This window comes from Heliangelus exortis, chromosome 12, assembly GCF_036169615.1.
Source record: "Heliangelus exortis chromosome 12, bHelExo1.hap1, whole genome shotgun sequence".
Classification (NCBI taxonomy): Eukaryota; Metazoa; Chordata; class Aves; order Apodiformes; family Trochilidae; genus Heliangelus; species Heliangelus exortis.
In genome coordinates, this window is record NC_092433.1 from 12,176,925 (window position 1) to 12,190,715 (window position 13,791).

The window sequence follows — 13,791 nt, forward strand, 5'->3', positions numbered from 1 at the left end:
AAAGGATTTCATTACTTTTAAGAGATGGTTCCAAACCACCAGAAAAAATTACATTTGGCAGCAGCCTCCTCAGGGGAAAAGTGGAGAAAAGTTTAGATGCCCTAAAATGAAGCTTAATCAATTTATGGAAAAGATTTTACAGGGAATGTCTGCCGTTAGTGGAAGGTGGGCTGGGTGGGCAAGAATCCCCTCTTTATATATTATAACTTTAGCCCCCCTAATAGCACGAGGTGTGTGAGCTGAAAGCATGTTGCTGCCTGCAGCACTGCTTAGAGTTACTTCTGGGGGAGAGCATGAAATTCTCAGTGCTCCCTGTTGATAGAGGGTCACATAGGACTTGCCTGGAGATGCAGGTGGGACTTGGGAAGATGTCTGGCAACTGTAAGATGAGCATTGTGCCTGCTTGTGGAGTTTCTGGTGCTGTTTGGGGATTTCAGAACTTTGCTGTAGGGTTGCCCCTCTCAGTTTAATTTTTCTCTTCTCTCCCTCAGCACATGTGAAGATGCTATTTTATATTGCAATTATTTTAAATTAAATCTGGGTTGTGCTGGAGGCAGTTGGAAGTCTTCTGGGATTGAGCCTGCAGCCATCCTAGTGGCAGCAACCTTTCTAAAGCACATTGTGATTTAATTTATAAAATGCTGAAGAGGGGAAGAGAGAATCTTCCTGCAGAATCATAAAATGGATATGGGGAGTCCCAAACTGTGTTTGCCAAGTGGGCAGCACAGAGTCCTCTTTGACTCACAGGGCCTGTGATCCACAGCAAAGTGTCTGCAGCAAGTAGAGAACAATTTTCCACTTTCCTGGCTGCAGGGCAGTAAACTGGAAGCATTTGTGTTGCTCTGAGTGCTCAGGACATACAGGCTGGATCCTGCAGCATAAAACCTGCATGTGATTTTCACAAGATGTGAAGTGTCCATGCTGTGGGCATGAGCTTGGGGAAGGGATGACTGTGAGCCTTTGCCAAGGGTTCTTAGCAACGGGTCTGGGCAGGGGTGTCCTGCTGCAGGCTGTAGTGGTTCTGTAGTCTGGAGAACAGTTAGGGCTTGATACAATCTGAGTGAGCTGGGCTGTGCATAACATGAAGGGGGAGAGGAGGGGATGTGCTGTCCTGAAACGGGAAGCCTCAGCGTCTCCTTGCAGGGAGTGGCATGTGGTTTTTAGCTGTACCAGCCTGTCTCTGTAGGCTGTGCTTGGAGATGTTGGCAGCTATGATAACGTGATATGAATGATGCTTGAGGAAGGCTGTGGCGTGATGCTTGAGGGTGGACACCCTTCAAGAAGTGAAGAGGATATTGTGCTTCCCACTGTACAATGAGCCTGTCTTTAGCTGCACTTGCTGACAGTGCTCAAGGTCTCAGCCAAAGCTGGGGTGCCCTGCCAGGTTTCAGGAAGAACTGCATCTTTTCTCCTTGATTTTTTTTTTTGCGTTAGACTTTTCCTTTTTACTTGAGTGCATAGGGATATCTTTGTCCAATTTGCTGTGATTTTGGAAAGGGAAAAAATTCTTGAGGGCCTTCCTGGAAAAAGAGGCAAGAAGGAAAATCTGAACACAGAGTAGCAGCGATGTGAATTAGTCCCAAATGTGTGTGGCTCTTTGGCATGTAGCTGGATGGTGCTGTGAGGTAAGGCCTGATGCAGCAACAGAGAGTGAATCATGCCTGAGTTTGAATCTGCTGGCTAGAAAAAAAAGGCAGAGCAGTGGTGGGCTGTCAGCACAGGCAGGGAGAGGACTGAAAAGCACCTACAGCTGGAGTGATTATCAGCATTGAGCACATGGTCAGAAGTGTGGTCAGAGGTGCCTGAAGGTAATCACTAAAAGGGAAAATAAGACTGGCATTGTGTCCCTGTCACCCTCATCAGTGGGCACAAACTCCCACCTGGGCTGAGCTCCTTGCCTAATACACTCTGTAGAGTTTAGAGCAGATTGAAATGGTCTTTCCCTGCTGGGAGGCCCCTTGCTTGAGGCATTTTTACCAGCTGGACTAAACAAAGCACTCCCTGTATGTGTGTGGGCTGATGCATTCTCCTGTCTCTGATTTCCAGGTCACGTGGATGTTGGTCTATAAAAGAATGAGCTAAGATGGATTGGGTTGAGCTCAGTGTACCCCCCTCACTGAGCAGTTACCCATGACTCATGGTTCCTTGGGAGGGAGGAGGGCAGGTCTACTGGGAACAAGAGCTTGTAGCTACTGGGGTAAAAATCCAAACTGTTGTGAAAAGGCTTCCTAGTTGGAAGACATGGGAAAGCCATCTTTCTCACCCCAGTCCTCCATCCCACAGGAGGAAGAGCTGTGCATCATCACCACAGACTGTGCTCTGGAGCAGGGCACAGCAGTCTGAGGACAGGCTACCTTCCACGGGCATGGTTGAAGTCAAGTACTCCAGTTCCTCTTCATCAACCCATTCTGATAACTTCCTGAGGATTGGAAGCAGCCCACTGGAAGTGCCCAAATCCAGGTGAGACAGGACAGAGTAGAGCATTTCTCAGCAAAGTGAGTGTCTGGTAAAGGGACTGCGGGGCTGCACTTGTGTGGCTGTGAGAACCTTGGAGCACGTAGATTTGTATCTACAAACAGGCCTTAGGGGCCTGGTCCTCTCTAGCCTGAACTTGTGTGAAACACTGGCCATTAAACACAGAAATTCCTGCCCTGGCCCATTTAGAGGAGTGAGGAACTGTGCTGATAACAGCGAGGTGTCTGTTCTGCCTGTCCTCAACGCATGCCTGAGCTCCACAAGCTTTGGCATCTCTGCATCCTGCATGCTTGGAGCTCGCAGAACTTTCTCTGCCAAATGCATCTGCAGGGGTTTGAAATGTCAGTGCTATGGGGGGTAGGAGGCCTTGCACACCAAGTAGACCTCGCTCTGCATCTGTCCTGTCTCCCTTTCCACCTGCTGACCTTCCTGACACTGCAGGGGGGAAAAACTCTGGGTGCTGGATGGCAAGCAGAGGTAGAACCTGCTGGGGGCAAGCTGTCAGCACTGTGCCAGCACAAAGGATTTCACCCGGAAGGCTGCGTGTTCCCACTGGGCAACCGGGGAATGGGCACCCTGGACCTGAGCCTAATCTCATGCCATAACAAAGGCTCTTCTGGCACCCTTCTGGAGTCTGATGCTGTGGTAGGGCAAAGCAGAGTGGTGAGTGAAGCTGGGGAAGAAAGAACAGAGCCTGTGGAGCAAACACCATGTGTTTAGGCTGACAGGGGATAAAGAGGCTCTTAGATAAGAGGTTGCTGTTAACAGCATCAAATGTTTGTGTAGTCTCTGCAGGTTTTCCAGTGACTTTTTTTCTAGTGATTCCCTTCTGAAACAGCCACCAGCCAAATTTTAGTTTTCTCTTCTCACATGGAAAATAAAAGACAAACAAGTAAAGCATTGAAAAATTTATAAGTCTTTCTTACCAGGTTTCTTAATTCTAGGGAAAAATCACTGACAGTTTTTGTAAATGATGTGAACTGTTCTCCCAGGGGAAAGAAATTTATAGGACGTTTTTGAGTCGTTGCTGGGGCCCACCTCCACATTCTCTGTAAGATGAAACAAATCTCCCAAGAAGAGGACAACATTTGGAAGAAAAAGCAGCCTGTCTTGGGCACTGCTTTTATTCATGACGGTATCACCACAATTCCTCTGTGTGGTCCTATGCCATTCCCAAGACCTAACAGGCTGTTCAGTGCTGGGCTGATAGCAAGCTTGCAGCAGTGCTGTGGGAGAAGCTGTTTATGATGCTTCAGCCATGCTTTGCTTTGCAAGAGCAAAGAGGAAAAGCTGAGCAACACTGCAGGAGAGGGCTCATCACACCATCCCTGCATTCCAGGGGCTCAGAATTGGTAAAGCCAGCAATTACGTTGCCTCTGGCTGTTTCTGGATGAGATGTCTATAAATTTCTGGATTATTGGTGCCTGCTGGTGTCCAGTGTTCAAAACTGGCACTCTCAGGGGTTAAGGCAGCCAGCAAGCATGGTGGGGAACAGATAGACAGTGGTTATGCATATAGCAAATGCATCTGCTGTAAATATTTCTTTCCAACCATTATTATAGCTTCTGCCATGGCACAAAGCTTTTGTAGCCCTTGAGCACAGCAAAATTTCACCACTCCCAATCCCGCTTTACTTTTGTGAAGGTCTGGGCTGTGGGGGGAAGAATGTAACTGAGGAGGGAATAGGGATAAAAAGGGAGCAAATGCTTTGCACAGCCTGAAACCAAGAAGACAAAAGAAGATAATCAGTTGTGAGACCAAAGTGGTGAAGTCACTACACACAAAGATGGTTGATAGTCTGCTATGCTTGCCCTAGCTGGAGACTGTGTACACTTGGATGCTCTCCATCTCTGGGGTCACCTGGGTTTCTTCTACTCCTAGCAGTGTGCAGGCTGGAGAAGGTAAGCCTGGAGACCCTGTAGGCAGTGGGTGTAAATGTCAAGACAACAGCTGAACTGAGCTGCTCTTTCAAACCAGCTCTCTGGCACATTCATGTTCCTTTGCCTCCTCGTCTATTGCCAGATCAGCCAGACCATGGTCTGTGCCCTGCCTGCCTTCCCTGGGCTAACACTGGTAGCGGCTCTGCCAGCAAAGGACTTGAGCAGTGTGTTGCCTTGTCAGGATTTGGTATGGCTTGCACTTTTGGGGTCTCAACGTGGTACAGTTTGTCTCCAGAGAGAGTTTGTACCTTTCAGCTTGGCTTTGGTCTCCCACTTGGACTATGTTAGTCTGAATTTATGTGGTGAGCTCCATGCAGGTAATGGATGTCACAGTACCTTCAGCCACTGTTTTCCATCCTGAAGGAAAGGAGGACTCCCATTTTGGATGGAGAAGAAGTGTGTCTGTGATGGAAGGAAGGAAGAAATTCTCTCCCTTCACCCCCTGAAAGATGGTGGGATTAGGATGAAAAGTCTGGAGCACAGAGATTGATCATGATGCCAAAAATACCTTTATCTCTACGGTGCTGCTGGCAGGTTAACACTCAAGGCTCTTCAGATGTAGAAACTACTGTACTTGACTTCCTAATCCTCTGGTTGTGTGGCCATAGCAACAAAACACTTAACCACTGCAGCAGCGGTTGAGGAAAAATGGTTACTTGTAAAATGGCAGCAGGCACCCTTCAGGTAGTTCATGTAAAGTAGTCCATGTTCTGACAGGTAGGGGAGCTTCAGAGGAAATGGGAAGGCAAGCCAGCAGAGAGAGATGGGCAGGGCCTGGGAGGGGAGCTGCAGTGTCCTAAAGCAGAGTCACAAATGCCAAGGCAGCTGGTGGGATTCAACCCCCTCTCCTGGCCAGGCCATGTCAGCAGTTTGCTGTCATTCCCTCTTCTGGGTCCTGCTCTGATCCAGAAGTTCTGGATGCCCATAAATCCCATGATGCTAAAATCACATCTGCTGAAGGCAAATGTGCATGAAGATACTGCGTAGATTATGTGCAGAGTAAGACAAGGTGCTTCTTGTTCTACAAACAGAGCTCTGGGTATGGCAGACAGTGTGCATTGACTCGAGCTCCCAGTCCGTGAGCGGGCAGCAGCTTGCAAACCATGCTCTGTGTTTGCCTTTGATGCTAATAGTCTGAGTGTCCCATGACACTGCAGAAAAACCCTGTATCTGTGTCAGGGATTTAGTGTGTGCACATAGCACTAATGTGGATTAACAGATGGATAATCTTTGGTTGAATGTGCTTTTGCTAAGTCAATTAAACAAAACCCAAAGTACTGTGATCTGAAAAGTCGAGATCTGCAGGAGTTAAATTGTGGAGGATCTGCTTTAGTCAACAGCCACAGGGAACTCCCTCACTTGAAAGGCTGGAGACAGTTCAGGCATGGGTCTGGAGGTAGTGCAGTGAGCACAGAGAGGGACAGGAGCTACTGCCTCTTGGTTTGGGTGTCTTGTTGGTAGTGATAAGGTTGCATGTGCACTGTGTGTCTTGTTCCTCCTTACAGCCACCTGGCTTGGAAGCTGCATCTGTGATGTGACCACTTGGGATAGCAATCACAGGAGGAGAGGAAGTGTTTACAGGAATGCTTTCTGGAATTATTGCACGACTTTTTTCTACAAGATGGGTTTGCTGGCTGGCATGTGACTGTGCTGCAATCAAAACTGGTTGTGCTTGCAGAGGACTGGCTGCTCAGGCATTGGGGCACTAACACAGGCTGTGGATAGCTGCCTGGGACTCAGCCAGGGCTCACTACAGCTCTCTGCCAAGTGCTCCTTGCCAGCACTTCCCACGCAAAGGTGGGGAGGGCTGCCCTTTACTCCAGGTTGCCACAGCCTGCCTGTGCGTATGGTACTTAATGCTTTGATTTGAGGCACAGAGCATATGCTGGCAAGTGAGCTGCTTCCCAAATAGTCCCAGGTGTGTAGAAATGTGGCAGGTGAGCGGGGGCAGCACAAGGTAGGATGAGAGCCGAGCAGCTGGGCACTTGGCACTCAATCTCAAGTATGTATTAAGAAAGGGAAGGATTCTTGACTGTTGCTTTGCCTCCACTCTTGTCTATTCTCTAGTAGGCAAGTGTTCATGTGCTCTGAAATACTCTTTATCTTGTGCAGCATGTTGCATGGGAAGCACTGACCTAATTAAAAGGAACCATTCCAGGCTGTGAGTTGCCAGTTTATGGCCTGCTAGAGGTCCTTTCTTATGTGATGGAACAGCTTGCAGCTCATCTCTGTTTTGCTAATCTAATTTTGTTAATCTTGCACTCTTGAGGGAGTTTCTTCCCACTCGTGGACCTGAAGAGGTGGGTGTGTGAAGCGCTGTTTCGTTCTCTTTCTGTCTGCCATTAGAAGTTTGTGGCAGAGGCATCACTTGAAGGCTTGCTGCATCTCATCTCCCTTAACCATTTCAGCTTTTCTTCCCAAGACCCTCTGTGCTGTCCTTGCAGCTAGCCAGCTTCTGGCATGGTTGTAATGTTCACAAACCTTTTGCTCTTACAGGTTTTGAGACTGGTCCTGGTGTCCCAAAAGCCCCAGCTTGCTCTGGGGCCTGAAGCCCTTTCTGGGTTTTTGCAGCAAGACTTTACAAAGAGCCTTCAGGGGTAGAAATAACAGGGAGATTTTCATCACTAGCAGTGACTGGATTGCACTGGGATGCAGTCACCCTGGAAATCTGCTCTTGGTCTCAAGCTTTTAAGCTGAGCTGCTCTTGGGCTCAGCTTTCAAGAAGCTCTGCTGCCCTGGCAGTGCAAAGGCAAGATTTCCCATGCCATGCCTTCCCTGCCTCTGTCATTCAGCCATTGCCCCTGCTGTCTGTTGAGGCTGTTGAAGATGCTTGTTGGTTGTGACCCTTCCTCAGGACCCTCCCTTGAGAAGGCATTGAGGGTAGGGGAGGAAGTCTGCCACGGTGTCTTAGCTTAGCTGGGTGGGCTCAAAAATCTGAGCCAGGAAATAAATGACCAGGACTCATTGCACATTTAGTTTATTCAGTTAATCACAATTGTTTATTCTGCTGCCTGGAGATGAGACACAGAACTGGCTGCTTTGAACTCTTAGTCTCATGTTCTGTTAGGTTAGATGTAGCTTGACTAAGTCTGCACAGCTGTTTAACAGGGTTGGGGACCCCAGGAGGGGTTAGAGAGCCACTGAGTGTCTTGCAGGAGGTACACAGTGCTCTTATGAGCCTGTTCAAGAAAGGATTCAAGAGATGAATTGCTCCCTCTCAAAGAGCTGGTTTAAGATGAGCTGACAGCCATGGAGGGTAACCAACAGCTGGAAGCTGAAACCCCACACCCTGCTCACTGTCTTTAGCACAGTCTCATCTGACCAGTGCAGTTGATGATGCTGGGCAGAGGAAGTTTTTACTGTCCCTGGGGCCCTGGACTAGGTCTTGTTCCTTCATTTACCAGGCAGTCTCCTGGGCAGGCTCCTGATACTGCTCTCCCTCTGTGAGAACTGCAGAACTCTGCTCAGTTCCCTTCACCTGGAAATCCAGTGGTAGTTCAAGCCCTCCTCTGCCACTCAGAGTCTCCCTCTTCAAAACCTTTGTTTCTTTCTGACCCCAAACCTTTCCTCTGTTCAGCAGCTCATTACTTTTCTGACAGAATCATGTCCCCATCTACTTTCAGCCCCAGCCCATTGCCTACAGGCCTCTTCACTGCTTTAGCTCAAACCCATGTCACTGTGAGTGACACTCCTGTTTTTTCCTGTCTGGCTGTGTTGCACTCTATAGGAGGCGGCAACGTCCTCCTTCCTCTGAACTGCAGCAGTTCTCTGTCCTTTTTCCTGGTTTCCTGCACTATTACCACTGCACTTCCAAGATGGCACCTTGCTCGGGACCCAAATGCTCTGCCTGCTCTCCTCCTTCCTGCTGACTTACTCAGCTTTATCTTCCAAAGGCAGGGAGAGAGGGGTAGGTGCCACTGAACAGCTCTTTCCCCAATGAATTCCTTGCATTCCGGGGATGGTAATCCCTGTCTGGTTTGCAGAAGGTCTTTCTTAAGAGTCTGTGCTGCTGTTCTGCTTTCAGTGAAGTGCCCTCACTCCTGCTGCAGCGTTATGTACTCCAGGAAAAACAGCTTTTTGCAAAAGGGGTTCTCCCACTACTTAAACACCCCCAGCCCCCTCTGAACCTCACTACTCATTCATCAAGCAACCAAAGAAGAGCTGTGGAAGGCAGGTGGAGATCTACTCCTTCCTTTTTCTGCTATGATGCCTTTCCAGAGCCTGAACTTCCAGACAGTGGTGTCACCCCTGACCTGCAGCTGTGGAAATGACAATGTAGTGACTGGAAGCTGACATGCAAGGAGCTGTGTGACTTCTCCACTTGTGCAGCCAGCTCAGAGCTGTGTTTCAGACTTCTTGAACTTGCCCGTATAGATCAGGCCAGTTAAATGGCAGGCTTAGAATTAGATTGAGATAGCAAATACGTTTCCTGCTGTGCCTTTCCCCCCACCCTCCCCTTCCCGTCTTGCTGAGGTCCTTCTTGCTGTGGGAGATACTGTCTTTCTCACTGTTCTCCTGGTCTCTTGGGGAGCAGCTGCAGTGCACCACTGCTATTCTTAGCTGAGAAGACAGCGTGCAAGTACCTGGCCCAGCAGAGCTGGAGCTGGTGCACTGCTATCTGCCCAGCAGATCTTAGATAAATTATCCAGAAGATCTTGGTAGTGTGTAATTGAGTAGCTCTGCCACAGGCTGTGCTTCCAGCTATGTACACTCTTCTGTGCAGCAGGGCACAGTAATTGCTTGCTCTCCAGAAACCAAGTGCTCTGGGTTTGTCTCAAGTGATTATGCCCCTTTTCTCTGAGATTTTGGAGGGACTCATCAGATTCAGGTATCAGATGTCATGCCTTCTCCTTTGCTAGCAGGAGGTTGCATACATCAATTATCCTCCCTTGGCTATTTTTTCCTGTCCTAAAGGTGTTTTGCCACCTGTTTTCTGATGCAGTCCGTTCTTCTGACACAGGAATGAAAAGATCTTCAGATGTTGGGGGTGGGTGAGTGGGTGGGTGCCCTGGGGATGTCTTGAGCAGCGTCTGGCTCGGTTCAGATCTGGTGCAAATGCCTCAGGAGTGATCTGCCTTCTAACAGCTTCCAGATCAAGAATCTCTTAGTCTTTCTCAGCACTAACCAAGTCACAACTCTGATTCTCCACCAAGTCTTGCCACTGCCCTGGGATGTTCTAAAAACTACACCAAGCAACAGGAGGATGCCTCTTGTAGAACACGGTGTCCACATCTGTGAAGGACGTGCTGTTGCATCTCACTAATGGGTTTCACAGTTCTGCATGGCCAGCTGTTTCTTCCTGGCTCTGTCCTGTCCAGCTCCAGTGTGCTCCTGCTGCTTTTGTCAGCCCCAGCCAGCTTGGCTCTCCCCTTGCTTTCAAAGGAAAGGCTTGGCCTGGGGCCCGGCCAGCGCTGCATGTTGCGCCCTGGTCCCCGAGTGTCAAAGCTGCTGGCACAGGTGCTGCTGGCACAGTGCTGCTGGCAATCAGCCCAGCAGGTCCCTGGCACTGGCGAGAGGAGTGTGGCTGAATGACCTGACTGATGGCACCGTCTCCCTCTCTCTCTGCCCCAGATCGGCGGACCACTCTCTGCCCGGATCTTCCGTTTCCACAGACTTTGGCAGCTGGCAGATGGTGACAGGGTGTGGCAGTATTCGGGAGCAGGCAATCCTGAGTGCAGACGCCTCTCTCCCTTGCAGCTTCCCGGATGAATCCCCTAGCACTTGCCTGTAAGTGTCTCAAATGCAGGATCTCTCCTTGGGTCTCTCAGCTGGCTGCGAGCGCCGGAACTTTATCACCCTGGCACTTCTGAAGAAGCCTGGGAGCCTATAACAAGCTGTCCCATCTTCCCTGCCTTGAGGCTTTCCATCCACAAATTGAGTGACCGAGCACTCTTTGCTTATATTGAACTCTGAGAGAAACCAGCATTTTCTCTAATGATGGGGGGGTGCACTTCGCTTTCTGTAGGAAGAGGCGGCTTTCCTCTCTTCCCTGAAGATGCTGAATTTGGGCATTATCAAGTGCATTTGCAGATGCATGCTTGTCAGCACCCAACTGGTTACCCAGATTTTCTTGCTTTTGGATCTTGCTCATCTCCATCTCCCTTCTGAGGTCAGATCCTTGCTACAGTAAGAGAGGGGCTGTGCTTCTGTCACCCTGATTTTTGTCTGACTGCATACAGCATCATTTGCAGGTGCTGCATCTGGCCAGTGCAGAGCAAGCAGAGGCCTTGCATCTGGCCGTGGAGAATGGCTGGAAGGCAAATGTTCTTCCTCAAATAGAAAGTCACCTCTCTGGAAGCTTGAAAGACAGGAGGCATGCTTTAATTGCTGTTAGAGGAAAACCTTGTGCCTTCAGGCTGCAGACTCTCAATCAAGAAACTGAAATGGCAGATCAGGGGCTGCTGCTAGCAAGCTGTGCTGCCAATCACTTGCAGTCCCTTACTGAGACCAGAGTACATGCTTTGGAGGCAGAGGACAAGTGACATGAAAATCAACATTCCCTGTGAAACAGACCAGCAGCCCTGGCTCGCCTGCTCTCATGGCTGTGTGCCGTGCTGCTGTGCAGAGCAGAACAGAGAGAGCATCTGCCTCCCAGGTTATGGTGAAGCTACAAAATTCATCAGTTGGCACATTGGGAGAGATTTTGGACATGGCCTGGGCAGGATTTGCTCTCCTCCTTTCATGAGGACATTCTGAGCTGCAGTTGTTTGGAGATAGGGACCAAGGGTTACCTCAGTTAGTGACTGCTTTGCTGGGTCCTGGGCCTGGGTGTGCTATGTGGCTGCTGCTCACCAGAAAGTTGTTGCTACCCTTAGAGTTAGACCTAATGCCAGAATAGGGAATTCAGTAGAGAGAAATGTGAACTGAAGCTGAGCTCTGAAGCTGCTGATGCTGAGACTGTAGGCTTGTGCCATTTGAAGTCTGTCTGTTTGGGACAGCCAGGTCCAGAGGGAGGGGAACAGTGGTAGTGGTGCTTCCCCATTGGATGTGCAGACGATGCTGCGAGTGCTTTGCCCTGTTCAGCTCTGCTGGGGAGCTGTGGGGTGCTTGTGTCCTGGGAACCATTCAGCTGCAGCTGCTGGGCCTGGGCACTGTTTGGAAGGGATGATGAGTTCCCAGGGATGGTGTGTTGAGCTTGACCCAGGGCCTCCATTCTCTCTGCTCTGTATCAGCTCTGTTTGCTCAGGAGCCCGTTATGGTTTTATCCCAGTTTTTCACAGCCCAGCACAGTTTTGGGAAAATTAAATTCCATTTAAGTTCCCACTTTACATCTCAGCTGGCAGCAGCTCGATGAAGGTACTCTTTTCACAGCCTACTTCTTGTGCTTGTGTGGGGCTTGTCAGGGCTTACTTCAAGCTGGGGCTTTGACAGCCTCCTCTCATCCTGCACCCCGAGCTGCAGGCGAGCGGGCAGGCTGTAGGAAGTGTAGTGGGGCAGAGCAGTGAGGATTTGGCAGAGAAGTGCCACCTGCCACCCTGCTTGAACTGCTCGGAGTAAAAGGGTGTAGCTGGGCTTGGTGTCAGGCAGTCGGTAGCCACTTGACCATGTGCCTTGGAGTGTCTCACTCTGTGAAAGAAACCTAAAAGTCTAAATACAAAACTTGTCTTGTGAAGAGGTGTGAGAGCCAGAAGATGTGGGACTCAACTGCTGCACGCCCTCGCTTACCTCTGCACGTGACATTTCAGATCACTGTACTCGGGTGCATGTAAGTCCTGCTTTCATGTAGCTAATTTCTAATGCTGGCAGGTTTGCGAGCTGCATGTCCTAATTAGGTTGCCAAAAAAGCATCTTTTTAATGTGTTTAGATATGTTGCCTTTTTTCTTTTGCCCTCTGGCTTCTCTTTATTATCAGACACTGTAAACAGCGGCCCGGTTGGCTGCCTCGGCATCGCTTGCTGTTTATAGGCCTCCCACCATATCCTCTTGCTGCTGTTTCTGGACCAAAGCTGTTGGCTGTGGGTGGTTAACACTTCCATTCAAACGAGCTGTGCCAATTTATAGCCAGCCCAGGCGCTGGGAGAGATTAAAGAGAATTTTTTATGAGGAAGGTTCGCACTGTGCCCTTGGAGTGACCTTTGAGGAATGTCTTATTCTCTCTGGGAACCACCGGCATGTTGCAGCAAGAACTGTTTCAGGACGGAGCGCTTGCAAGAGCTGCCTCTGAACCCTTGTCCTGCTTTCCCCTGCTCCCTTTGCTGAAATGTCGCCTTCCCTCCTCTCTCTTCCACCCCCACCCCCCCCCCGCCCCTAACCAGGTGCATGGATCAGCTGGAGAGGAGAGCAGGTCCCAGGGGAAGCAGTGCCCTACTCCTGCTTGCAGAGAAGTAAAATGCCGCTCAGCTCTCCTCCTTCCACAGCTGCAGTGCTCCTGGGGGCTTCTGTCACCTTGTCTGCCCCATCTCATTGTTCCCCCTTCCCCAAAACTGTCTGTGTCAGCACAAGAGCCAGAGGCTAGGGCCAGGGGGATTGAGGCATGGTGGCAAATAGGTTGGAAGCAATTGTCCAGGCTCCATCTGGGAAGGCTGTGCAAGGAGAGGAGGTAGATGGCACTTGACTGACGTCAGCCAGTGCCTGCTTGGCGAAAACAGCACTTTCTGTATGAGCCATGGCCTTGTGAGCACCGTGGTGGTGAGGGAAACTGGGGGGGTGGGAGGGCAGTGTGAAGGAAGAGACCTGGGGAGAGCAGGAGGATGGGGCTGCAAAGGGCTCCATGGGAGAGCCTTGGGTTGAGTTGGGTTGGACAACGAGGTAGCAGCACCAGCTGCTGTAGCAGAGCTGCCCCAGCCCCTGGAGCCAGCCCTGTGGGCGGAGCCCCATCCCTGCCTCCAGCCTTCTGCCCCCCATGCGGGGCTGGAGCTGGGATGGGGAGAGGGGCATCTGCAGTCTCTGACCTCCCCCTTCTCTCTCCTAGGCTGGTGTCAGCAAGCGACCGTGAGTCCCGGCTGGAAGAAGTGCGTTCCACCTTTCTGGCCAGCTACAGCCGGACCATTGGCCTGAAGGCCGTGACCCCAAGCTCCTCGGGGGCCATCGGTGGCCTTCTCGAGCAGTTCGTGCGGGGCGTGGGACTGAGGGGCAGCAGCACGCTTTGAGTTCACGGATGGAACGTTCCCTGACTACTGGCTGGAGATCCGGGGCTGGCAGCTCCCCTGGGCCGAGCCCTGGGACCCTCTTCCCGGTGCGGGCACCTGCAGCCCCCCGTGCCCGCTGCCGCCCGCCCCTGCCTGGGGCTGGGGGAGCGCGGGGGCTCCGGCAAATCTCTGCAGTAAAGACACCCGAGCTGAGACCTCTCCTGCCTCCTGTCTGGGCTGCGGGCGGGGGGGGGCGGCGGGAGCGGCTCCGCCGGGGGCGCCTCTCACTATAAATAGCCCGGCCCACG

At 50.8% G+C, this 13,791-nt stretch overlaps 2 protein-coding genes across 4 annotated transcripts in view; one reads left to right on the top strand and one right to left on the bottom strand.

Annotated features, from left to right (window-relative positions):
* Nucleotides 1-13,696, top strand: part of MTMR14 (myotubularin related protein 14) — a 31,452-nt gene extending 17,756 nt beyond the window's left edge. Inside the window, exons 17-19 of one of the 3 annotated variants that reach the window (XM_071756094.1) lie at nt 2,284-2,460; nt 9,987-10,142; nt 13,327-13,696. In XM_071756094.1, coding sequence (XP_071612195.1) covers nt 2,284-2,460; nt 9,987-10,142; nt 13,327-13,504 — 511 coding nt within the window. In that variant the 3' untranslated portion in view covers nt 13,505-13,696. Of the gene's footprint in view, nt 1-2,283; nt 2,461-3,467; nt 3,649-9,986; nt 10,143-13,326 lie in introns of those variants that run through there. The other 2 variants (XM_071756095.1, XM_071756096.1) reach the window with 2 other exon arrangements.
* Nucleotides 1-13,791, bottom strand: part of LHFPL4 (LHFPL tetraspan subfamily member 4) — a 69,807-nt gene that overhangs the window by 30,082 nt on the left and 25,934 nt on the right. The gene's annotated exons all lie outside the window — the stretch shown is intronic.